Source organism: Nymphalis io, chromosome 3 (genome assembly GCF_905147045.1).
Source record: "Nymphalis io chromosome 3, ilAglIoxx1.1, whole genome shotgun sequence".
Classification (NCBI taxonomy): domain Eukaryota; kingdom Metazoa; phylum Arthropoda; class Insecta; order Lepidoptera; family Nymphalidae; genus Nymphalis; species Nymphalis io.
This window is the reverse complement of record NC_065890.1, coordinates 5,358,417-5,385,905: the sequence shown is the minus strand read 5'-3', so window position 1 is coordinate 5,385,905 and position 27,489 is coordinate 5,358,417. Positions and strand designations below refer to the sequence as shown.

General features: G+C 33.2%; 2 protein-coding genes across 3 annotated transcripts in view; one reads left to right on the top strand and one right to left on the bottom strand.

Moving 5' to 3' along the window:
• Positions 1-1,300: 1,300 nt before the first annotated feature.
• LOC126781105 (meiotic recombination protein SPO11) lies at positions 1,301-4,795 on the top strand. The gene is made up of 8 exons (XM_050505927.1): positions 1,301-1,508; positions 1,637-1,808; positions 1,888-2,031; positions 2,131-2,324; positions 2,408-2,553; positions 3,225-3,362; positions 4,158-4,329; positions 4,656-4,795. Exons 1-8 carry the CDS (start codon positions 1,301-1,303, stop codon positions 4,793-4,795), a joined length of 1,314 nt encoding a protein of 437 aa, XP_050361884.1.
• A 1,618-nt stretch (positions 4,796-6,413) lies between these two features.
• Positions 6,414-27,489, bottom strand: part of LOC126781060 (inactive dipeptidyl peptidase 10) — a 113,654-nt gene continuing 92,578 nt past the window's right edge. The window contains exons 3-19 of one of the 2 annotated variants that reach the window (XM_050505835.1): positions 21,488-21,724; positions 20,405-20,508; positions 18,055-18,253; positions 15,405-15,479; positions 14,709-14,761; positions 13,665-13,876; positions 13,336-13,556; positions 13,106-13,209; positions 12,837-12,966; positions 12,526-12,766; positions 12,379-12,448; positions 11,820-12,131; positions 11,572-11,721; positions 11,307-11,492; positions 11,005-11,162; positions 10,334-10,539; positions 6,414-9,977 (exon numbers count right to left, since the gene is read on the bottom strand). In XM_050505835.1, the coding sequence (XP_050361792.1) occupies positions 9,849-9,977; positions 10,334-10,539; positions 11,005-11,162; positions 11,307-11,492; positions 11,572-11,721; positions 11,820-12,131; positions 12,379-12,448; positions 12,526-12,766; positions 12,837-12,966; positions 13,106-13,209; positions 13,336-13,556; positions 13,665-13,876; positions 14,709-14,761; positions 15,405-15,479; positions 18,055-18,253; positions 20,405-20,508; positions 21,488-21,601 (2,664 nt within the window). In that variant the 5' untranslated portion in view covers positions 21,602-21,724 and the 3' untranslated portion in view covers positions 6,414-9,848. Of the gene's footprint in view, positions 9,978-10,333; positions 10,540-11,004; positions 11,163-11,306; positions 11,493-11,571; positions 11,722-11,819; positions 12,136-12,378; positions 12,449-12,525; positions 12,767-12,836; positions 12,967-13,105; positions 13,210-13,335; positions 13,557-13,664; positions 13,877-14,708; positions 14,762-15,404; positions 15,480-18,054; positions 18,254-20,404; positions 20,509-21,487; positions 21,725-27,489 lie in introns of both variants that reach the window. The other variant, XM_050505836.1, reaches the window with a different exon arrangement.

Sequence of the window (27,489 nt, the reverse complement as noted above, 5' to 3'; positions counted from 1 at the left end):
TGGGAAGATTGTTACTTATGTTCAAACATTTGTAACGAATAGTCTATTAATTATTTGATCAATCCAGCGTAGTACATTCTTATGGTTTTTTTTTGGGGATTTTATTTTAAAACTGCGAAATTAAATGCAGAAAAATATCGCTGTTCAAAATCTTAGATCGCGACAAAGTTCATGGCTCTGAGACGTCCCGGAGCGACCTAGCTTCGAGTTGGTGTATTGTTAGTTCACACCGATATCAAAGAGTTTGGTAGTTGCAACGAGATAGATCAAACAGATAAGTAAGTTCTCACCTCCCCGTGGTCGCGGTGTCGTTAAAGGGTTCGCCGAATAATTGCAACAATCAATAAGAAGGAGCCATCGAGCAATTTGTATGGTATTTGTGCGGGCTGTCTCCCGCTGATGCTATCGACGCTCCTCAGGGTGCCGGTCGACGGTAGTGGGAATCCTGTGTAAGGGTTACTTTCTCACACTTCAAGGGTTTGATTATGCAATTAAAATTTGGCAACAGTAATCTCAATATTGCAATCTATATCGTATTATTTTAAAAAAACACGTTTGTTAAATTATTTTAACTATAGACCCCACTTATTAATTTTTTAAGCCGATATCACTTTAATTTATTTGCTAGCAACTTAAAAGTAACATAAACAAAAACATGTGAATAAATTAAGGTTTACTGAGAAATGAAACAAAACCATAATTTAAATCAAGCTCCATAATAAGACATAAACATCACCTCGTTGCAATATGTCACGGATAACAAAGCGCTGCGGTAACGGTCCTCGTCATTTGTCTGCCGTAACCCTGTTATTTATGATCTCCTGCCGAAGAAGGAGAACAAAAACGGGGCTGCTGTTAAATATTTGCCTGAGACAAGAGGGGGCGATAATTCGAGGCTATTATGACGTCATTTCACGCCCTTTGTGCGATCGTCACGTCGTGTCATCTGCTTCTCGAGACGCCTGCCTCTACTATCTCTCGATTATATCTATTGTGTCATTTTTTTAGTGCGCGCGAGTCGGATGCGCCACCGACGATGAATTTGTCTCGTACGCATCTTCGCTCGACTTCGCTGTAAAAACTTTTGAGGAGCTGCCCTATTGTCTCGTGGCCCTTTTACGAGCTCCGTTTTGTGACGCTGTTATTGTTTGCGGTCGATAAACATCTCGCCACTAGGTAGGTAGGGATCATTAATACTTTTGCCGGTGGTTCATTTTAATAGAGCTTTATCGGATTTGTTTGTCAATTATAGTTGTTTTGAAAGGTTGTTTGAGACATCAATTGGATTTTTTATTCCAGAATGGAGTTAATAAACAAAGACGTATTGGGGCTTATAGACAATTTTACATTCAATTCGATTTTTTCTTTCAAACAAGATCCAAAACTTGTTTCGGCCATAGATAAACTATTCCAAAAGGAAAAACCAGGATTGAATCTAGTTTTACCAGAACGAAAATTAGACTTCGGCGAAGTTTGTCAGCTTCTAAAAGGATCACCAACTAATAAAGGTATTGAATGTTATGTAGTTAAACTTTATAAAAAACAATGTGGAATAATTTGGGTAAAAATAGCCAAATTTAAATTATGAAAAATATTTAACGTTAAATAAAAAAAAAGATTAATTTTATTATGTAAGGTGAATTTTTGGAGCTATCCCTAGAAGAAGCGAAAAATAAAAGAAGAGGGATTATAAAAAAAATAGAAAAGATTTTGGAAGATGTCAATAATAATGCACAGAGCGGCTCTACGCCTAAACTTATTATACGTAATCAGAGCTTATGGAGTAATTGCATTTATGATTTAGATCGGTAATTCAATAACTAATATTGTCATATTCATTGAGCAAAATTAGCATTCTATCATGTATAAGTTTTAATTTGATTTTAGTGTTACTTTAAAAAGTTCACAAGTTGCCAAAAAGACAACATTGCTATATTCAAACGGTGACGATAAATCGCGTTTTAATACGATAATTTTCATTTTGACCAAAGCCCATGAATTGCTTTCGAAAAATTTATCAGTAACAAGGAGGTATGTTTTAATATAATTCTTTGCCGTATTTTAAGTACAATTAACAGACAATAGTCCTAATAATTGTTAGAAATTATAAACAAATATATATTTTTATAGAGAACTATTCTATCAGAATATTTCAAGATTTAGAAGCCAAACTAAATTAGATGTTGGAATCAGAGACGTGTGCTGCTTGCTTGAGACTCCACCGTGGAGCTTAGGCATTGTTGCAACAGCAAAAGGTCTTATAGCAGGTCCTTTAAAAATTTTCAATGCGGATGGTATTGTTATGGACTGTATGGCAACAGGCGGTATGTTATGAAACAATTAGACTAAATACATAACAATTTAAAAATCAATTAAAACATAAAGTAAACATGTCTCATATTTTAAGGCATTTTAATACCACAAGATATTAATGGGATAAAAGAATTTCAGTCAACAGCTAAGTACATCTTAGTGGTGGAAAAAGATGCAATTTTCCAAAAATTACTTGATGAAGGGGCACTTATACGTTTGGGTCCTGTGATTATATTGACGGTAATAAGTTGACTATTTTAAATCGATTTTAAAGACACTTTTAGAATCAATCGCTTTATTTACACTTTTATTATTTTATTTAAAAAAACTTTGTACCTCTATATTCGTAAAGACTAGCCACTGAGAAAATGTGTTCCTGATGTTATCAATTTTGTTGTTATTAGTGAACGAGAAGAAATAAATAGATCATTATATTATCTATTACTATATTATTATTTTATCATAAATTTTGCGCCACTTCAAAGTTAAATCTATACAAGTCCTTTCGATCGCGGTCCGCGGACCTGTCAGAAACGCATTTTCTCAGCAGTGATTGATTGGTAAATCAAAATATGATAATACATTGAGTATACTGTGCATAGTGCGATAAAGTTAACGTCAACGCTATCACAAAAGAAAAAAAAAATAGCACTAGGCAGACTGTACCTAGACAAGCTTACATGTATCTGAAAGGGATTTCTAAAAGTTAATTAGAACTTTATTACATTTTATGAAATAGTCAAATTCACGATCTAACTGTTACAAGTGTTTCCCAAGACATAACTCGTAGCGTAGCTGGAATTCTTCTATATCAGCATTTAATTCTTATAAACTTTGAGCTAGCTACGTATATATTATTACAAATATTTATCGAGAGTTATTTTGTATCTATTTCTTAATCACGTTACAAGGGGAAGGGATATCCTGACGTTTGTACTAGACAGCTGCTTTGCCGATTAGTGACAGAGTTGCGATTGAAAGCACTCGCTCTGGTGGACTACGACCCTCATGGGTATGAAATCTTCCTTACATACAAATATGGTTCACTGGTAAGTTTTTATAAACATTTTGTTGAATTGTTAATATAAGTACAGAAATATTTAATAGTAAATAGTAACAGCCGATAATTCTCCTACTGCTTGACCTCTTCTTTAGCTAAGAAGATGATTGGGAGCTTTTAATAATATTCGTTTCTTCTATTGTGTTGTATTAATGATATTTATTATAATTGCATGTTAATCACTTAAAGTATTTGTGAACATTTATTATACTGTAACTTGAATATTTATTATTATAATTTACCTTATATCATACTATAATTATTATTTTTTTTTTTATTGAATAGGAAGGTGGACGAGCATATGGGCCACCTGATGGTAAGATGGTCACCAAACGCCCTTAGACATTGGCATTGTAAGAAATGTCAACCATCGCTTATAGCCAATGCGCCACCAACCTTGGGAACTAAGATGTTATGTCCCTTCTGCCTGTAATTACACTGGCTCACTCACCCTTCAAACCGGAACACAACAATATCAAGTATTGCGGTAGAATATCTGATGAGTGGGTGGTACCTACCCAGACGAGCTTGCACAAAGCCCTACCACCAGTAATTATTATTTACATGATATCTCTCCGCCATCCTTATTTCCCATAAAAGAGAATGTTTTCAATCTTGATCCTTTTTATTAGTCCTTTCTTTTATTTGCTTTATATATCAAAAGTTGAACGATAAACTTATTACGTTAACAATAAACTTATCATGTTTCATATTATATATTCGTTGCGCTAATTTTATCCATATTATATATATAATATTATACAAAAGCATTCATTTTTTACAGTCACAGTCACACTTATCGAATACTCTAGCATGTAGTAGCTTGCTGCTTCTCGGAGTTCGCCCCAATGATGTCACGACTCTAGCTCCTAAGGCTGCTCGTTTGCCCCTAACAGTGTTGGATAAACGAAAACTTACGTCTTTAATAAAAAGACCTTACTTAGAATCGCCATCAGGTTAATTCTCTTCTTTATTGTAGAAAAATTTTTTCTTAGTTTTTAGGATTAGTTAAAACCAGATACTAAGTAAGAAATATTAACCATCTCTTAGATCGCCAAAGCGCCACGCCAATTTTTGGAACTAAGATGTTATGTACCTTGTGCCTATAGTTACACTGGCTCACTCACGTGTCAAACTAGAATATAACAATATTAAGCATTGCTGTTTGGCAGTATATGAAGTGATGATTGGGTGGTAACATCCCAGATGGGCTTGCATTAAGTCAATTACATCCAGTAGGTATTCGTAAAGTAATTGAAGTTATTAATGTAGAAAATTCTAGGGAACCGAATTAAAGAAGACCTGATGGGCATGCTGGCCAGTGGTATGAAGGCAGAGATAGAAGCTGTGGCTTCCACCACCGCGGCGCTTTGTGATTCGTACCTGCCTTCCAAAATTATACAAGCTGATTATTTGGGATGATATCATTAAGAAAAATTGTAAAATTAAATACCTACTTCAATAAAGCATTAAAACAACTCGAAGTTGGCTTATTAATTTATTTATTCATCTAAGTTCCCAAGGTTGGTGGCGCATTGGCGAGGTAGGTAATGATTAAAATTTCTTACAATGTCAATGTCTTTCGGTTGGTGAATATTTATCATCAGGTGGCCCATATGCTCGTCCGCCTATCTATAATATAAAAAAAAAAAATGCAATGATCATATCTCAATCCACACATTACATACCATGAGAGGACATTTCGAAAGAAAATAGTTTATTATGTTATTATATCTCCCTACCATAATATTTAATAGAAATTTAATAAGAATCTAATAGTGAAATACTAGAATGAGAAGTCCTGAATTTATTACACTATTATGTTCATTGTGTTTGGAAAACGGAAAATCTATAGTAGTCTCAGATAATCACAACAAATTTATAATCAACGTAGGTTCAAAAAATTAATTTAATTGTATCGTCTTAACGATTTTCTATGAAGGTATGTGTCGTTTACTATTTCTTCAATTCGGAGATAAGAAATGTTTCTGATATAGGAAAGTCAGTTAAAAATATGTTCCTATATTTCTTTACATAGATGTATGACTATGTAAGATAAATCCTATTATACGTGTATTAATAAATATGGTCGAATATTTTTGTTTTTAATGTTATTTTACGTAAAGTTACTACTAATGACATCTAGGGTTGATAGAAGTAAATAATAAACCTTGAACAGCGCCATCTAGCGCATACTTTCAATATAATAATGAAAGTATTGTGGTTGGTCATTACGTAGTTCCCTTATTTTATTAAAGATGGCGTGTAAATGTGATAGTTGTCAAAATTACTGGTTTTCAACTATTATTAGATTTATTAGTTTATAAAAAATGACAAATAAATCGTGATATAAAATGTAACATGTCAGATCATATATTTTATTATTAAACTCATTATGCATTTAAGAATAAGCCATATATAGTCACAAAATTACTGAGTCATGATGGAAACTAGTACTGATCCATCAAATGAAAAGAAGTGGGCACATAAAGCAAAATCTTATTCGAGCGGACCGAAAAAACTCAAAAGTGAACCTGTTAAACGGAAATCTTTTAATGAAAATGAAGCCGTTCAGTCTTTAGACCTAGCTGTAGGAAGGTTAAAGAAAAGTAAACTTGTGAATGGAGAATTCAGTGGAAATAGTACTCATGCCTCTTTAGTGCGAAGTAATACAACTAATATGTTTATTGACAGCGTTTCAAGTCCCAGTAGAAATTTTAATGATATTGAAAATACGTCATTGATTTCTATGAATTTTTCACATTACGAATTAATGAGAAATCTTTCACGATCTAACTGCAACTCTGACGGTGCATTTAGCGTTACACGTGACGCGTTTTCTAGTCTTACGGATATCGCTTACAGAGACGAAAACCTGGAACGATATTTTCGTAGCGTTGATATGTGGGGCCGGTTTTCCAATTCAACGGAAAACAAATAATTGTAACAGCGATTTTCTTATATTTCTTATATTATTATAATAAATTTGATTGTAAAGAAATATGTATTTAAAAGGGATTATGAAATGAAATTTACTGAATAACGATTATGAAAATTTTATTTATTTAAAGAAACTTTACATTAATAACAGAATAATCTCAGAATTTACAAATAAACATACCGATCTATACAACACTGTAACTCTTAAACGAGACGATAAGATTTATAACACTGATTAACAACAACGTAGAATATAAATTTTCTCTAGGGCCATCAAACGGCGCGTTACTGAATACAATAATTTATAAGATTGCCCTGTATCTTGTAACAAATATGACTTGCTAACCTAATGACAACAGATTCAGGTTCAGACAAAGACAGACTTGCGATAGTTAGATAAGAGAGACATGTATATTATTGTGTTCAACATCGCGCTTTCCATCGATCTAATCGCTAAGGAGCAATCTGTGACAGTCTACAGTTACGAAGGCGGACACTACACTGCATCTTAACAACACTCGACGCATTTATTATTTCACAAATATGAAATTTAAATATACAAATCAATTTGTAAATGTTATAATAAAAGTTACGGTAACTATTATTATTATCATATTTTAAAAATATATTCGTCTTCAACCCAAATATAAATATCAATGATGATATTAACGAAGTAATATATTGTTAAAATTATTTATTGCATTGTTAATCGTAATAACGTATCGAGTGTAGTCAAGTGTTCTTGCAGAAGAATTCTAAAGACACAGCGTTACCGGCCGACATTAACAACACATCTATTGTATCTGAGGAAACTAGGAGAAGTCTACAACTAATTCAATAGACTCAAAAACATTATTAAAATAAAAGTAGTAGTCCTGAGTTGAGATAAGGAAATAATTGACATAGTCATCACATAGTTCCTACATTTTCCCCAAGAGATGAATACTATCTATGGAATTGGAAGCTTTCGCTACATTGGAAGACCAAAGGACTATTATGAAAGGAAAAGTGACCAGAAAGAGAAGCAGCGAGCAAATGATTGAGTGATTTAAATACTGAATTGATATTTAATAACAATCTGTCACATTATTAGATTACATCTACGTGTTTTAAATTGGTGTTTTATTATACCGAAAATCTCAATTTATAAGATATCCATTGAGTGCTCCTCATTCTAATAATTAAGGTATCGCAAAGTTGATACTCAACCTTGCAAGCACTTTTATTATTATTTCTCGTTGCAGCAGGTCATATAACGTACCTATTTATTCTTGTATAACTATAGAACTTTTCGCTAAAGAAATCAATATAACATGATGTAAATTTTAAAGCACCCGGTTTCCGAACTCTCTCATATTTATAATAACTATAAAATTTTCATATTTTTTTGATGTATACATAGCCCTTAATATATTGTCTAGGTTTGTTATATATTTTACGGATGAAAGCAACATTATGTCAATTTTATTTATTTATTTATTGATGGAAGAATTTTAAAAGTTCTAAATTATAGTTAACCTTAGAGTTAGTTTTAATAAATACAACGAATTCGATTTGACTAGGCCCTACGTATATCAGATGCAGATATATTTATTTAATATATTTAATACAATATCGATAAAATTTTGCAATAGAAGAATCACAGCATCCTTAAGACCATAACGGCGTTTGAAATTAATGTCATCGACATATCGTAGGTATTTTAATTGTAAAATTTAGACCAAATTGGCAGTCTTCACAAACATGGAATGTACGATATGCGTCTATGCAGGTATCTGATAACACTTACCAATTATATCGGCTGACAACATTATACCTATACAACAACGAGTTAGCTACTAATGTCTCAGTAAAGATCAAATGAACGTTACATTCATATAATCTAGCCATTCTGTCTCTATTCTCATAATATGTTTAAAAATTCTAATCATAAAAGACATTTTCACATTAAATTGACCAACTATACGTTTTACTTTTCAGTACTCTTACTTCACAACAGCAATAATTGTCTCTTTATTTTAGTACGGTGTTTCTACATTTAGTAACTTCACGGTTAGCAATTAGTATCCGAATTCCGAACCACGGCTTATGGTCTGCGACGTTTATTAAGTCATTTATTTCGAAGGCAATTTCTAGCTCATTACTCTACTTTGTACATGCTTCTTAAGTTTTTATATTATTTCAGAGGCTTATAATGAAACAGTGACTACATGAATCCCAATATAGAATTAAATACGAATAGTTTTGATATTTGAGTGTGAAGACTTACTGGTCCGACTTATTACTTCATATATTTCAAGGATTTTTGTTTATAAATTATATTTAAAACAATACATACTTAACAGATTAATTCTATATCGTCGACGGATAAATTAACTTGAATTAAATATATTAAAATTATCGTGATTATGTAAGTGTAATAGAAGTGACGTTTAACAATTATTCGACTGACTTAGTAACTAGAGGGTTAGACTGGATTCGAATTGTGGTGCAAAAGCCGCTGAGGAATAGAGGATGATCAAGGTCACTTTTTTTCTAAACATTACAATCGATTACAAATAGGAAGTATCTGTCATAATATATTATTATTTCTAAATTTATTTCTTCACACGTCCGTATGAGGTATTTTTTAACAGCACTATAACATTATAAAACATTATGCTAAAATTCTGTAACGTAATATTGAAAAATAAAATATATGTTCTAAAAGGCCTAATGGATTCCCTAAAGGATAAGCTCCTCATTATTTTTTTAACATTATTTTTTTTTATACTTTATGAGAGTTATAAGAAAAGATTTATAAACTTTTATCGTAAATTATTAATAAGAACAGGGTATGTAATAATTATGTATCAATAACGTTATACACGGTTAGAGTACAATAGTTTTAAAAAGATGGAAGTAGAAAGGGTTACCGTAAAGCCTAAAGGGTAAAGCTCGAATCGCTATGAATAAATATGATCACAATATATACACAATAACGAGAGGAATTCACGAATGCAATAGCGTAATAAGACGCGTCGAATGATCGTTTCAGCTTTTAAATCTTGTTACAGCACTAACTTTTATTTCAATATTAAAATCCTTATCATAGGTGATATTTTTAGTTCATAGAAAAGCAAATGTTTCTTAAGCGATGTCAATGGAGCGTACTAGAAAGATATCGATATGAAAAATTAATTGAATTCTTTTAGTCCGACTTGTAATTTTCTTTCTTAATACTATAAATTAGGTATGTATTTTTTAAAATTTAATCTCGGGGAAACCCGTCATGTTTATTGTTTGAATGTTTTCATTATTATTATAGTATGTTTCAATATTTATTAGTTACATTTTAATCACATACATAATATACATAATATCTAGCATCCTTCTAGGAAGGTGTAAATTAAATTTATCTGAGAACACAGTTTAAAGCACTATCTCATTTACATATTTACAAAATATGATAACAACTATACATAATAATTATCATTGTAAAATTAAAGAATGTAATTTCGCAAAACTTATGAGGACTTATCATGAATGATTAATTTTATCTATCTGGTGGAGGCAGCTTGGTGTCTTCTGGATCAAGAGAGAGGCACTCTCGGAGATAGTCTTCCATAGACCTGTATACGTGCTCGATGACGCCTTTCAGATCGTGACCTTCATCAGCATACGCCTGAAATTAAAAACAAAAACTGTATTATAGGTTTGATGAAAAATGTAATCTGGGATAAATTTAACTTTCGTTTTTTTTTATAGTATAAGTAGGCGGACGAGCATTGGCATTGTAAGTTGGAGTTAAGATGTTGTGTCCCTTGTGCCTGTAATTACACTGGCTCACTCACGCTTTAAATCGGAACACAACAATACCAAGTATTGCTGTTTTGCGGTAGAATATCCGATGAGGGGGTGGTACCTACCCAGACGAGCTTGCACAAAGCCCTACCACCTGTGACCAACTTGACCGTATTTTTATTAATATACTCGAATTCAAACAAAATATTTACTATCCGGACAATAAATAATTCATACTTGGTATCGGAAGAGAACGCCGGCGTCGGTGAGCGCGCGCGCCAGCTGCAGTGCGTGCGGGTAAGGCGCGCTCATGTCCGCCATGCCGTGGATGAGGTAGAGCGCGTGACGCGGCACGTGGTGCGCGCGCTGCGACGCGTCCGCCTCCACGTAGCCCTTGTAGTTGACAGACGGCATGCCAAGAATTCGCTCCGTAAATGCTGCATCTAAAATGGGCAAAGCATATTAAAAAATATGAAATATCCTGTGTTACACACTTAAGACACTTATTTTATTTAAAAAAAATTATTATATTTTATTTTTTCTTTTACATGTTCTTGTTTCTCCATAAACATTTGTCATTGTACCTTCTACTTGTTTAGTGCTGTATCATCAGTTTCATATCTCCGTTAATGTATTATTTATATCCTCATCATCCCAGAAGATATTTTTAAATTAAAAAGTATTAAGAAAACGTTCCCTAATTAAATACCATTTAAATAGTATAATTTTATAGACAAAATTGTGTAGAGCGGATTTAAAATCAGTAAAAAGTCGATAGACGTAACGCGTTAGTAAAGCACACTAAACGCTGTCACGTTTGATGTGTATGGAAAAGTGCTATAACGAACTTGGTTTGTTAGCTTTAGTTTATTAGTGAGTTAATATTTTTATTCAGACGAAATACTCACTGTAATACAACCAATCTGTGATCGGCGACACGGCTATACCGCACTTCAGCGTCGATTGTTGAGAACCCAAAAGCATCGATGTTACGTACCCGCCGTATCCCCAACCCCAAACAGCTACACGTGTTACATCCAAAAATTTGAAGGTTTCTAATAAATATCTGAAAGTTATACATTTAAAATGATTTAATTCAAAATCCTATTATATGTCTACTTTTTTATAACATACTCGTATGTAATGAAAATAGTAAGATAAGAATGTCGTTATGTATATGGGAGCAGTGATACTTTGATAGTAAATATACCTAATAACAGCCAACTGGTCAGCCACCTCGACTCCACCGAGGCGACCTCGTAGCAGAGCTCGAGGAAGACCTCGTGCTCCTGCTACGTCTAATTTAACGTAAACTACGTCATTACGTGAGGACATATACGTTCCCCAGTCTACAAGAAACTGGTCAGTTACTTGTTGACTTCCAGGCCGCCCATCCCTGTAAATAATTAATGTACATTAAAACGATCTCATACTTAATCTCATCACCAAAAAATAAGCTAATTAATATATCTTACACATGAACGAGAACTGGAAAAGCGGCATCACGAAGTTCCTCCCGCCATGAAGGCGGAAGGAATAGTTGAACACGGGCTTTAGACCCACTACTTAACTGCACATCAAATGATCTTCTTGTTGGTAATGCCAACTCACGTAATCGTACTGATCTGAAAGATTTCAACGATTAATTCGATACCAATTATATTTCCAGAAGATAAATATTTTAAAATAATCTTATTATTTTTAGAAAAATAATAGCTCTTACCTATAAGGCCTCGTATCGTATAATATTCTTTCTAACTTATGAGTTCTAGCGTCATGAAGTCCAGCAAGCGGTGGACCAGGGCCCATACATTCAAGAACATAGTGCGTTATTCCTAGCTTCGGTTTCGCGGGGGAGAATGTGGCACTCCAGAAAGTGCAATTTGCATAATGCAGGCGAGCAGGCCAAACGGCAAGCTCGCAAGTTAAGCAACGTGGCTCTTCTCGCTCAGCACGCGCCCTAACGGAGTTGCTTCCACCACCGTAGCTCGGATCTCGCACCACATATACTTGTCTTTGTCCCGGTCTATCTGCACTACCTATAATAGAAATCATTTTTCAAAACAACTGTTATAATGGAACAAAGGGAAAACCAAAATCCACAAATCTGACAGCTTACACAACTTCGACACACTTCTAATACACAATATAAAATAATATGCTTTTTGGAACTAAAGAGACAATGAGCTAAGCAAATAAGGTGAACTAAATGATATCAGGTTAGTAACTGAGGCAACTGCACTATTCAACAAACACCACTCAGCTGCAATGAATTCTTATACTTAATTCGATTAGCTTCGGTGGCCATATCAGGTTGCTGATTATGTGAGTGAAACTTTTCGTTGTCAAAACCTTCAATAAAAGAAAAACGAATATATGAATGTTCCTAAAATAAAAACTATTTAGTATCCAATGGTAAAATTTCTTACCTAAGTAATAAACTAAATGGTTTTCCTGATCCCACGCTAGGATTTTCGCGACTTCCACTTTACCGTGTGATAAAACAGCCATGCGCTGGCGCAATACATCGACATGCTTTATATGTGTATAGTATTGGCCTCCGCCTTCTTGTACTGCTGCTAAAAGTAGAAATGCGCTGCCATCTTCCGAATAAACTGGTTGTTGATGGACTTCTAACCAAGGTTCATCAGTCGCCTTTTCAGAATGCGTCTATAGAAAATAAATCTGAGAATAATACTTTATTCAATATAAATTATAGAAAAAAGTAAACCCTTGATACCTCTGTGCATGTCCAATTTGGTGCATAACAGCTGCTGTAGACGGTATAATTTTGAGCTCGATTCATCCATACTACTCCAATGTGAGAGTTTTCTTTGCCCACCCATTGGGCTGATATGAGGTAATATTCACTGAAACGAATCATAAATTATACTAAAAGTATTTGTAACTATGCCATTTTCTTAAATTTAATAATATGTATTTGTTTATATAATATTGCATTCCTTAATAACAGTAGTTTTTAATTTGTATAAATTCAATTATTCTTACATTCCATCTAATGTACTCGGAGGTTTGACTTCCCATCTGGGAGGAGAAGTTACATTTTGAACCGCTATTATCCATAAAGTTACTTGAGGTATGGAACTGCCAGGCTGAGAATCAAAATCGTATTTAACATATAAAATTAGTTTAAAAAAAATATATATAAAAATATTTTAGTATTAATTATTGTTACTTTGAAAATATCACTATAATATTTTAAAAATACACTTATTTACCGTGGGGTACCTCACAGAAATGTGATCAGGGAAAACAGATGGAATACTGTTGTTGAGGGTCGGGAGCAGAAAGCCTGATCTGGACGCACCAGTGCCACCAATCCCTTCGGATATGTGCGGAAATCTCAGCTCCGACACCTTGCTGTCATCATATTGGACGTACAAAACGAATGTGCCGTCTGTAGATCCCCAAGTCGCTGATGCTGTTTTTGTCACCTCCTCTGTATTAAGAACAACATTTTTTTTAATAAATCAAGCTAAATTTAATTCTGGCAAGAAGAGTGTTTGCTATCTAGTGAATTTATATTCTAAAGAACTGCTACGCGAACCTTGGTATAACCAATCCGATACTCCATTGTACACGCGACCTGGACTAGCATCGGTTGTAAGACGGAGTAGAGGTGCTCTCCGTGCTGGAGGCGCTGGTCTAGCGAGGACCTCATTATCTGCGACAAGCAACAGTGCGCCCTCTGTACCGAGCCATGCTGCGTGTTGCCATTCCCAACTGCTTTGACCTTCACCGAACAAGGGGATGTGGTGGCTAAGAAAAACAAGATTTTATTTAAAGTTACATTTTTTAAAACTTAATAAAAAACATTTTTTATAAATAACCTTTAAAAACAAAATTGAAAATATTTTATTTATTTAATAAGCAATATTATTTTTATAGATATTCAAATTCAAATAGATTCAAAAAAAGTCCAATAAAAAACTATTCTGAAATAAATTTATTTAGGAGTAAGTAAATAAGTACTTTAAAGAGAGGTCCTTGTAGAGGAACTTCAAAAACAATAAATCTCGACTGTAAGTTACGGGAGACATCTTTTATAACTTAGCTTAAACATTATATAAATGCGCATTGAACTTCCTTTTGTCTTTCAATTCTAGGATAAATAAATGTTTTAATAAAAATAGATTCGGAGATTATTTTTAGAACATGCTCAAATTAAAAAAAAAAATATTCATTTTAACGTGCATGAAAAGTTCATGTGTATTAAAGATATAAGAATAAGTACGAATTAGTTCTCACAATTAATTCGTACTTAATAAAATTTTCGTTCGTTTATAGAGCGGAAGAGCCTTTCGAGCGACTATGGAAATAACAGCGCCCTTTCAGTGTTGGCTTCAAGGCGTTTAGGGCACCGACCGCACCCTTTTTATTTCCATTCACTCTGTACATATCGTATCATATAGAATTGTATAGTAAACTTACTTTTTTAAACAATATATATAACATTTATTCTATGAAGCTTTAAACACAAATAACTAACATTCATAAGCATTTTATAAGCAACTAGAAGCATTTTTAAGGCACATTAAAAATAATATTAAAATTCTACAAACGATAACTTAGCGCACATGAAAATTCTTACTCATTTGTGACGTCATAAACTGTGTAGTGTGCCGTGAAGGTTCGTCGATAAACCTATAACATAAATAGTAGAGTTATTTGCGATTTTAATCCTCTGTTATGAACGATGGATGCACACTCACTCGTTGTTCTACCGACGAACATTAATACTTTGCTTCTGTGTTCCGCTTAAGGGACGAGTACTTAAAGGTCCAAGGGACGTGATATTTTAGGTTAGGTATAGTTGGCGACGCATTTACGACTTACCGTAAAATACATTTCTTAAAATGGCTTATATTTCTTTACAGATTGCCTCTTTGATCTAGTGGCTAGCTTATAAGTCTGCAAAATTTGTGGTCCTGAGTTCAAAACCCTGATCAGATTATTTAAAAATGATTTCCGACATGAAATATCAAATAGCTGGTCCTGCATCTGAACTCTCTCTGGTCAAGTCGGATAGTCGTATCTAGTGCATTATGAAATTGAGGGAATAGACAGTGTATATATGTTTGCGCACCCACTTGATAATTATATCTCCAGCGCAGTTTGTTATTCCATGAAACAGATTGAAGCCGGTCAGGAGGAAATCATATTGCTTACAGTTTCAATGATGTTGGTGACCTCTTACCACCAGGGGGAACTTATCTGGTATTCCTGTTATAATGTTACAAGTAATAAAAAATATATTCAACTTAATTTTACGTTCTGTAATACGTACCTCTTTGATATTGTGTTGGAACAACACGTAGCGTAGGTTTGGTGAACACTGATATCCGCGTACATTGAGCTGCCTCTGGATGTATGGACAATAAATAGTTTCATTAAAAAGTTTTTAATTAAGTTAAGTATGTACTGTTTATTTCTCGAGCGTGAGTGATGTTTACTTTGTGAAAATTCATAAATTAGTAAATATTTTTTAAGAAATGTTATTTGATTTCAATGGCATGAGAATGAAATTAGAATCATTATATTTTATTATTGGCTTTGTTTCGCGGTTTTTACTCGCTTTTAAATTATCGTTGTTTAGCCAAAATTTTATTCGATAGACTATTTAAATTAAATTGTAAAATAATTATTCAAATCAATCTCACAGTTCTTAAGATTTTTGTTGTCACACAAACTCTTTAGAAATAACATAAATGTAGATAAACAAAATCAAAATCCAAGCACCTTTATATTGTCCTTTTATAAAATTATATTTATATAACAAAACGAAGAACGTACACTTTCAAGTCAAGAATATATACGTCACACGTTTAGTTGGTGGTACTTTGTGCAAGCCCGTGATGAGATGAGTGAGCGGTACCTATCTAGAGATATTCTACCGCCAAACAGCATTACTTAATATTGTTATGTTTCGGTTTGAAGTGCGAGTGTAACTATAGGCGCAATGGACATGACATATTAGTTCCCTCGATTGGTTGCGTATTGGTGTTGTACAGTAGGTATGACTGTGTGTATGTTATATACGCTAGATCAGCATAATATTTACGATGTATTAAGATATTAATATACCATGGTCACGTCATATACCATGTGGCTACTCGTAATATGTACGTCTAAGTAATATGTACTTTTGCCGCAGTATGTAACCGTTATTGGCAGCCAGCAGCCAGCTTAACAGCACTGCGCACCTCGCACGATGCTAACAGGCAATTCAGGTGGGAAAATTGAATTTGCATTGTTTCAAACTACGGAACTTTGACCGGACTCAGTTTCAAGGAAAATTTACGGGATAATTTTAAGAGGCGCTTTAGCAATTCCCACGCTGCATAACATTTAAAACTTTGTTCTCTAACTGCAAAGGACGTCGTAAAATTTTAAGTCTTTATTTTTACGCTTCATCTGACAATATTATACGAAAGTGCTTGGAGTTTAATTCAGGATGCTTAAATTAAATTATATATGATTTTTACATGTTTATTATGATTGATGAAAGAGTATTCGTCGGTTTTTATCGCTTCAAATCTACGCGTCGAAAACTTAAAATTAAATGTAGAATTGCAAAATGAGGATACGATAGTGATTGTAAGAGTGTGAAAAAAGAAATAATATTATTATTAATAATTATATAATTTAAACAACGTTGATATATTTTAGGAGTCTATAATTTTTAGTGGTATTGTACAGATGATACATTTTGAAATTCTATGAAAAAATACAATTTAAAAATAAACAAAACATTGTATAATATTGATCGGTAATCATATATTATTCATTATATAACAAGCACTCATACACAAACAAATTTAAATCGGATGAAAATGTTAAACGCAGAACTAATTTTATTTTTCACAAGTTGCAAATTAAGTTTAGATCAAGTCATTTCTTGAACTGTGATTACTTTCTACTTTGTTCTTTCAGATATTGCTTTTGCGGTCCACTGTTTTAACTTCTTTATGTTTTAAAAACAATGTTGAGCTATAGAAAGAGTGGAGTTTTTTTAGATATCTTTTCCATTTCATTCAAAGAAACAATTAGATCTATTAGTACTATAATATATTAATATAATAATATATTAATTGTAAACTTCAATTGTTAGAGATTATTTATACCGCTAATTATATGCTGGTTTTTATCATGTCTGAGGTATTTATTTCTAAACCGGTCGCGCTATAAAAGTGTCAAACTTCTGACATTGAAAAATAAAATAAAAATCAATGCTGTTTCATTGAAAATATAAGTAATGTTGAAATTTATTTCGTGTTTTATATAGGAGTTGTATAGTTCTAAACACCTATTTTTCCACAATATAATACAACAACTCTAAATAGTGTTCTCTTATATTCTAACATGTAATATTAGTGGGATTTGTTTTTTTGCTAATATTAATAATTTATTATTTTAAAATTAAAAGGTTGTCAGTCACATCAATTAATCTTAAGAAAACTCAGACATCATTGCATTGAATTTATATATTTTTTTTTAAACTATTACTATTTTTACTTTAAAAACTATTTATTTACAGCGTATTGTCACATCAATAAGAGTTACAATCCGCTAATACTTCCAATTTAGCTCAAGATATGTATAATGTAAATATATATTTACATTATACATTATTACTATATATATAATAATTTAGGGGAAAAATATACTGATTTTACTTTAAATAACTTAAATAAGCTGTGTAAAAGTCTCCTTTTTATCTTACAGAGACGGTTTGGAGTTTAATCCACCTCGATGATCTAATGTGGCTTCCGCCGGTCGCAGAGAGTCACCAGACACATGCAGGTTCCCTCATGCAGATGGGTTTGCCTGGTTTTAATTCTTGATCTTCAGTTAAATCTAATTGTCCACTGGGCCTTTTCTGCTATTTTGACAAATACTAAATACATTCTACGTAACGTATAACACATAATACTAACGAGAGTATGATTCGTGACGAGTACAGTGAGGGAGTTGTTGAAGGTATCCAGCGCCAACAGACCGCCGTCGTCCGCTTGGTATACGAGCTGATGGGAGCTGACCCAAGTGGTAGGTAGTCGCTCGCCTGTCAAGTCTCCCCTCAGGAATTCGTCGAGTCGCATACGACGACCGGACCAGTACAGTAACTCGTCCACATACCTGATATAAAATCTACTGTCAAACACAAGCTTAAATTAATTAATTTAATGATAACTAATCACATTCTTCGTATGGAAACCCTTTCCAGAAAATCAACCGAATGATTCACATTAAATATGAATTACTACTTCTAGGCAAGCGCGCTCCACCTTAGACCTTGTATTTTCACTTTCCATGGTGTGAAAACAGCCAATCGCTTACCTATTAAAAAAAATCCATGAAAATATGTGTGCGATTTTCTGCAGAGTATAAGAAAATCATCCCATTTCTCCACGTGGGTGTTATTAGAATCGAGCGATCGGTTCCCTCGATTCTAATAACACTCAAGAGAACCGCCTAAGGGATTTCATGTGTTAAGCGCATACATCGATGCTACCAGTATTCAACAACCTATATGGCGGCGAAAAATCAACCCAATAGCAAAATATTTCTTATTTTTGGAACAAGGATAAGCGAATGATCGCGTATGTTAAAACGTACGAATACTGTTAGTTCGAGCTTCTGCATTACGAATGTAAACGAATTATTTGTAGTATTTCGGTGTCTCAGGCCGTATTTCTAGTAGGGAATTTCCGCGTGTGAATTATGTCCGATGTATAACATCGTAAAGCGATTTTCACATGCGAACTTGCATGCAATCACATTTGCTACGTCACTACCGGGTACGAGGTACGTTGGATGTACCGAATGGCAATAAATATATATGAAGTAGTACACATGTAAGAAATAAGGTCGGATATACTGAAAACGTATTATGCCGTAGCCAACTATACATGCGCAATGCAGTTGTGTCACACGGTACTTACGCGTTACGTTACGTTTACGGTTAAGCGTTTTTTAGTAAGTGGTTAGTTAAACAATGTCGTGTCCTGTTCTTTTGAATGTCAAATTAATAATGATAGAAAGGGAGAAATCAATGTTTATAGCTGTTAAGCATTAATAAGTGAGGCCGTCCATTCTAAACTATATTCTGAGATTATTATTTTTATTTATATTAGATAAGTATCTTGAGATTAACTGCCTCGCTGGTCTAGTAGCTTGATGTAAGGTCGCAGACCCGGAGTCCTGGGTTTAATTCCTAGGTCGGGCCAATAAAAAAATATTGGGTTTTTCTGTCAGAAATTTCTCAGTAGCATCCCGAAGTCTTTAAGTTGGAAGTGTGTACACTCCCGTGCCTCGGTAAACACGTAAAGCCGTTGGTCCTGCGCCTGAACTCTTTCCGATCGTCTCGGATTGCCGTCCCATCGGATTATGAGAGTGAGGAAAGAGAGGGTGCACCTGTGTTTGGCTCCTGCGCAGTTGGCTAATCTCTCTTGATATTGGCCGCCGTGGCCGAAATCGGTCTGGAGGACATTATTATTATTATTTATCTTGAGATTACTTATTTTGAGATTTTGAAATATTTCATAAAATTAACTTTGGCAGTGCCTTTCTGTATAAACACTTCTTATTTCTGTACTCACCTCTATGTATAAATAAATATTATATTGAATGCCGCGTATGTTTTTCTGACGTTCCACTATCGCATTCAGCGGTGAGATTCGATTTTGTTTTTACAGAAATGCTCTGAGCTGATAAAAGTAATTTATTAACATATATATTTACGATAAATCGATACATATAAATAAATATATTTATATATAGATGTATAATTATAAGATACCGTTAATTTATAATAGATATAGAAAAATTATAACGGATCAATTTCATTTAAATTTTAAAAACACTAACGTAATAAAATATTATAAGCTATCGTTTTCAGTTTTTCGTCCTATCTAGAGTTGAAATTTTATATCAAAAATATTTAATAAAAAAGTATCAAAACTATCCATTTTATTATCATCAATATATATATTTTTATTTATGTGCAAGGTCTGATTTTTATTTTTATTATTAGGTAATAAGGTTATTATCTCAAAATAAGTTTATCCCTAATTAAAAACCAATATTTATATGTTTTGAATATATATAATTTATAAATATGCAAAAGTTGGGTAAATATTGTTTATTTAAGGGTAATGCAAGGTCACACACACACACACACACACACAACTTATTCAATGAGGCTTCATTTTATTGAGCATCCATTCATTTTATTTACGTGGCAAATGAAAATTGTACATATAAACGAAATGGTTAACATAAACTCACCCTAATAAATATATGGCGGTGACAATACCAGCGATCACAAAACTGATGACCATCAACGAAAATATGATGCTTCTCCAGTTGTGCCCATCTCCTGGGTAAAGATCCTAGGACAAGAAACATTCATCTTTAAGCTTAGCAAATACCTATTCATTGGATAAATACCAATGTATGTAAATGTTATGTACCTATGTATATATAACGTACAGTAAGATAAATTAAAAGCATGTAAATGTCCCACTGTTGGGCTAAGCCTTTCTTTTGGAGCTTACCGACCACCCTGCTTCAATGCGAGTTGGTGAATACACATGTGCCAAAATCTATCATTCGACACGTGAAGATTTTCTTAAGATGTTTTCCTACACGTGTACGGCGAGCACGAGATGAATTATAAACACAAGTTAACCAAATGAAAAATCAGTAGTGCTCGTACGGGTTTGAACCCGCACTGTACTGTTAAATTACTTACCCTAACCATAGGGCCATCTTGGTTCTAATACATATTCATGTGTAAAATGTTGCATTTTAATTCGATTTCAACATAGTTTATCAGCGTGTAGGTGCGGACAAACACTCGCGGAGAGTGGCTCGTAGCACGAGGACTTATTTCGCAAGGGCGGACGGTAAAACCAACACTTTTCAAGTAACATTTTATAATTGGCACTGACGAAGTCGTATTTATATTTATGAAGTAGTTATTTTGCTGTGTTCATTTCTGTATTTAAATTTATTTGAGCGTAATTTGAAGGAAGTTCCTTATGCAATTTCAAGTCCTTGTTTTGGCTTAGAAATTGTAGCTCTTTCTTTGTCTCTCCATTCCCTCCACTTTTTTTATGAGAGATGCTATAAGAAGTAGTTTGTTTTTTTTTTGTAATTATCTACATTTGTATAGCGGTTTCTGTACCTAATTTGTATGGTATAAAATAGGTTGATGGATAAATAGTTAAAATATTATAGACTAGAAAACCGTGGAATTCAGTTTGTGATGAAAATCCTTCAAAATCTGTAAAAAAAGTCTATAAAAATTTATGGTATTTTGAAATCACAGACAGACAATTGTATTTGTTTGTGTATAGATATAGATACCTCTTCTTTCGCAGATTTCGGGTCGGCGACCTGCAGCGTCTCGTCGGGCGGGAGGCGCCAGGAGCCGCCGCCGCCGCCGCCGCCCGAGCGGTCCGTGTGGCCGGTGGCGTGCATGCGCCGCCGCACCCGCCGCGCGCGCACCCGCCACCGCGCCGCCCTACGCGCCCGCGCGAACCCGCACCGCCCGAGCGCCCGCGCGATCCGCGCCACAAGAATACGGCGCACGCACCTCCATCACTGTTGACAAAATTTGAATATTTTATTTTAATAAATAATAATAATAGTATGTTAGTAAAATTGCATGTATATCAAAACTTATGTAGAGAATAAAATGTACATGTCCCACAGAACATCATTGCCAATTTAGACAGTCCAAAATAAATCGACTTAGCGTTTTACGTGGCAACATTTCATATTACGCATTCTTTCCGCCATTTTGAATGCCGATTAATTTATGTATCATTATTTCGCAACAATGCTTTTTTTATATACAAATGCAGAAAACTTAAACCATTAAACAATCATAAATCAATTATACATAGGTTTTGTAATTGATTTATATAAGAAAACACGATACAATACTATTTTAAGATTATTGTTCTAAGAAAATATCTTCTTTGCTCATTACATTGTCTATTAATTGCTCAACCTTGTTTATGTTAATGTTAATACATAGGGAAAATCAATTAACTGTGTATACAAATTGAGAGTAGTAGACTTAATTAGTCCAAGGGGCGCGGTCGCTATCTAAACAGCTATCCGTTAAAGGTATTGCGTAGTATCGCGAAAAATTTAAATGCATAAAAGACAAAAGTAACGTTTTATTTAATTAAATTTTCGGTAGGTAATATGATTTTGTTTTTTCAGGTTTTTAATGTTATTTTGACAAAACTTGTTTTCCGTATATTATATAAATTCTTGGTAATGGAATAAAAAGTTGGATTGCCATATAATATATTATATCGATTGTCTCGATGATCTAGTACGTCAAACCCACATTAGGTCTTAACCTAGTAAAAGGTTAATGTAAGTTAATTATAAAATAATCAAAACAAAATATATGTACTCAAATTATAAGATACATAAATCAAAAAAGTGAGGATCATTACTACTTTTACAAAATTTACCAACTTACACGAAGATCCAAAATGGAATTGGCGCGCATCTTTCTTTTTTGCTGGATAGACATTCGCGAAGGACGGGTTTTGCGGAAATCAACTCTTAAAAGAATCACGACGCATCACGGAACGTAATAGACGAAATTCCTATTTCTTATCTATACCATGAACTACTAAGAGAGTTGAAGACTTAGTTTTATGATTAAGATCATTTAATTCCAACGTTATTTGTTATCTAAATATAACATCAGTGATGCAGTTTTTCATGCTGTTGCAAAATAAAAAGCTAATGAAATGGAAACAACTGTTTTGGTTTCCTTATTATATCTTTCTCTTTATATGATTGTATGTGTAATGTATAAAAGTATGTAAAAATTAGTACAGAAAAAATAAATAATGATTAACTATTATTACTTTTTTGTAACGACAGACTACTTAATTTTTTTATCATACCATATTTCAATGTGGTATTTTAAGTAAATAATATTGTCAGAAAACGGATCTCTAGCGTGCTAAGCTTGTGGTTATATAGTTTATTTGTATCAAGATCAATTCCATGTTTTTTTAAATCGGTTTCACTTCTAGGTGCTAAATATATAAAATTTAATAAGTAGCTCTAGAAAAAAATAAGATATTTGTTGTTTGTTGAAAAAAACTAGCAAGAACTGACCAAAATAATTTTGGGACGAAATAGTGAACAGTAAAAAATTTACTTTTATTTCTGAATCGAAATTTAATCCTAGGCAATATCAACCATTTAACTAATAAAAGTCACAGTATTTTACATTTTGTTAAATGTTGGTATTCCTATTTTTTATGTAAGTATAAAGGAGCTCATAATCAATGCTTACTTTATTATTTAGACATTCATAACTATTCCTATGTTCATTCAACTATAGTTTTAATTCGTTCTAAAATATTTTAAGCGCTAACTTTTTCTACTAATGTATTCAGTTCATAAGATCACCATGTAAAAATAATTGAGCAAAATATGTTGTCGTTTATAATAACAAATATGCATTACAATATGGGCACTATGCCCGTAGGCTAAGTGGCGACATGGGAAAATAAAAACGTGTGGATTTGGCAAGAATACCGCTGACATACATTCCTTTTTTCGGTGGTGTCGACCAGACCGAAGTGTTAATTGTACCAGGCGAGTAGAAATCCCTGTGAGAAAGCTTTAATGGTTTTATCTAGTCCAAAAAATGTCGACGCTCTTGTAATAATTCACAGAGATTCACATCTGAGCCGGAACGTTAAAAAGTAAGCGTGTTGAATATTTAAATGAAAAACCGCAATGGAAATTGAATTTACTAAAAATATTTTACTTGCAGATAAATGATTAATATTACATATAATAATATCAAGTTGTTATCTTTACCTCGTTTAAGTATAAAGTATGTCAATGTAATGAAAGTTTTTACAACTAACACTTAAGATTAAGATTAATTGGATGCAACGCACGAACTCCCCGGAACAAGGAGATGCCTACGTATATCGTATAGTTAATAACAGTAGGTCTTTCAATTTTACAAATTGACATATTTAATTTTTTACGAACGATCTCAAATCTCCAAGGACTTTTCGATGGAAGCTGCATTGCAGATGTTGGCCTCCTGAGCAATGACATAATGATTAATATTTTCTTTTGACGATATATATAACAGAACATTGCCAATATGCTCTTGAGTAAACAACACGTTTAACAATTTACGATCCTTATGTTAAATTAAGTATTTTTTTACTTAACTGCTCATACTAAATACAAAATGCTTAACACTTTCTACATTACATTCTTTCAACCTTTTATAATAATTACAGGTCTACTTCTTAATAATTTATACTAATAATCATAAGATTTATATAATCTTTAGAGAGAGAGCGCGAATTTCGTGAGCTTGTGTTTATGCGTAAAGCTATCTCCGGATCCGGCACCTATTTGAAAAATTCTTTAACCATTAGAAAGGTACATTATTACAGATTGACATAGGCTGTATATTATGAACAAATATAAATTCACTACAATCATAATAATATTCATCAACTAAGAAAAAATCGTGCTTCTTGTAAGTTTACACGGCGTGCGCTGCGAGAATAGTAACGTTGTGAGATAATAATGCATGACTAAATTGTTTTTCTAAAAGTTTTTTTGAAAGTTAAAAAGAAACACCGCAATAGCATATAATCTTTCATAGATAATTCACAGCACACAGCAGAATAGTTCAGTTGACGATTGTTTATAATATCTTGTTAATTTAAAAATGACGTGGGTGTAGTCATTTGTTATTTTTAATATAAATATTCTTACATTGTATTAATTGCATTTATTTTAAAATTCGGTTTTTATTTTCAATTTTGTTTTTATTGAACTTTATCAAAGGTGACATTTTGTAAATGAAAAAACTATGAAATTGGCAAACGGCCAGTCCAATTAATTTAGTCTTTAGTATCGGCTCTGCTTGACTAGGACGCTGGATGATAATTTAGTTCAGCCTATACTGCATTTATTCTATAGGGAAATAAAACTTACTTTTTAATGTTTAAATTAAATGGAAAATACGATATAAAATCGAGAAGAACAAGCAACTTAAGTAAAATGATAACGGAAATAAAAAAAAATATTAAGTTTGTATGTAGTTAGATTATATTAATTTATACGTTTAAGTGCTAATATTTTTTTTTCTAATACAAGGATTTTTAATTTAAATCGAAACTTCGACACAGATACTGGTAATAAGTAGTTAGTAAAAGTTTTCTACAGTTAAGGTATAACAGCCTTTAGAGTTTTAAGTAAAATTTGGATAAAGCGTTCAAAACGAAATCTTTTAACTGATATATTTTTTTGTACTCTTATATTGTACACGCGTTATATCAGTTTAATTTGTATGTAACTCACACGGTCAGCTTGAAAACAAATCTAAGAAGTCATTTTTAACTTACTTCTTTGACTTCGTGTACCTACATGATGCTGCACCCGTGTCGACGCAGGACTGTAAGTTTGTAACATATTGTAACTTACGGCGGTACAAAAGTACAAGGACCTCTTCACTATGGCCGCTTTGTCTAATATTTATTATATTTCTTCTGAAAAATTAGTTTACTATCGGTGCTGACATTATGTGAAAATAATAATTGTTTGTTAAAATGAGGCATTTTTATTAATATGTTGCCCTATTGCTCTGTCATATCTTAATTATCCAACGAGGATATTTGCAAATTACACGCTAAGTCTGTTCGGTGTCAATGCGGTTCTGTGTGTTCATGTATACGAAGCCTAATTTTCGCATAGAATTGAGCTTTATAAGTACATATATATACAAACAAACAAATTACGTAGAATATGTACTTACTTACAAATAAATATATATCGATTGAAACGCAAGAAAAAGACGCAGTTGCATCACTGGATTTATAAAAGGACGGTTATGTAAAATTGTCAAAAAATAAACTTAGTGAAGTTAATTTTTTTTTTTACATTTAATTAAAAATATAATTAGCGAAATACCACTCATCACGAAATCTCCTAAACTATGCGCCCGTTTGACTTGAAGTTTGCCACAGTTACTCCTTCCCAAACGTCCAAAAAACATTTTACTTCTTATCTACCCGTGCAAAGCCGGGACGATTAGCTATTATATTTATAAAAGTAACTTAGATGGTTGATATGTTATTTTGTTTATAATTTATATGTAATATTGTACTGTTAGTAGTGCTTTGCAAGCAGTGCAAGCTTATCTGGAAAAGTACCACCCACTCATTATATATATTCTACCGCCAAACAGCAATACTTTGTATTTTTGCGTTCGGATGTGAAAGATGTGAGCCAGTGTAACTACAGGCACAAGGAACATAACATTTTAGCTCTCAATGTTGGTGGTGTATTGACCCATTTACCAGTCTGCCTACCGGATACAATATAAAAAAAATTAATAACAACATCTAAAGGAACATACTACTTATAGCATTAGATATAACCTACATAACTCGCCAACACGCCTGCCCAGCGCGGCGAGTATGGGCAAACCCTCCTCAATGGCAGATGCGCCCAAAAAAAGGCCCCCAGTTACCACAGGGAGCTTTGGCGCACCTTGGGAGAGGCCTATGTTCAGCAGTGGACAATGATTGGCTGTTGATGTATGTATGTTGATGTACATAAATTATCCAAAAAAATGTAAAATTATTCGAAATACTCTCAACGATGTGCAACCAAAGATTTATCAGCTTGATAAAAGTCACTTGGGGTGGTTGAGGTGGAGCAGGTGGTTGGAGGTCAGGTTCATTGAAGAAGACCCCGCAACTGACCAACTAACCTCAGTCACCTACACTTATCGCCATACTAATCAGACTAAAACTGGACGCTCATTGGTCGTCTCTTACGTCATTGGCCACGATTGACCAATGACCAGTCAGATTAAATTTCGATTAGTTCATCTGACGTTTCATAAGCTGAAGGCATATCAATGGCTACTACTACAAAATCAAGTAGTCGGCAATCTCTTTGACCTCTCGTTAATAGATAAGCCAAGCCTAGCAACTCAAGACAACCCAATAAAGAGGTCAAATTGTAAGCTAGTAGCTAAAGCCACGTAGGTATTTCAAAGCCCTTTAGCAGTGATTCAGTAGTAATACGACCAAGAAAAAATTGTGAATTGTAAAAAATATTTTACTATTAATGTTTGCAATGTTGTAGTTTGTTTAAAATATTATAGGACGTGCAACTCACGCACGTAACAGGAATGAAAAGTGTTTACGTCAGGATCATTTCTCTTATATGTACATAATCTTATATATATGGTATGCATTTCAAAAATTTACATTTCAAACATTTACAAAAATTTACACATATACTCTTACTAAAAAGTCAATTTTTTGATAAATATA

Excerpts from the sequence above, each read along its gene's own strand:
- LOC126781105 (XM_050505927.1), top strand. The coding sequence starts at position 1,301 with ATGGAGTTAATAAACAAAGACGTATTGGGGCTTATAGACAATTTTACA. Across the intron at positions 1,809-1,887 it reads TGCATTTATGATTTAGATCG|TGTTACTTTAAAAAGTTCAC; the intron begins GTAATTCAATAA and ends ATTTGATTTTAG. Across the intron at positions 2,554-3,224 it reads GTCCTGTGATTATATTGACG|GGGAAGGGATATCCTGACGT; the intron begins GTAATAAGTTGA and ends TCACGTTACAAG.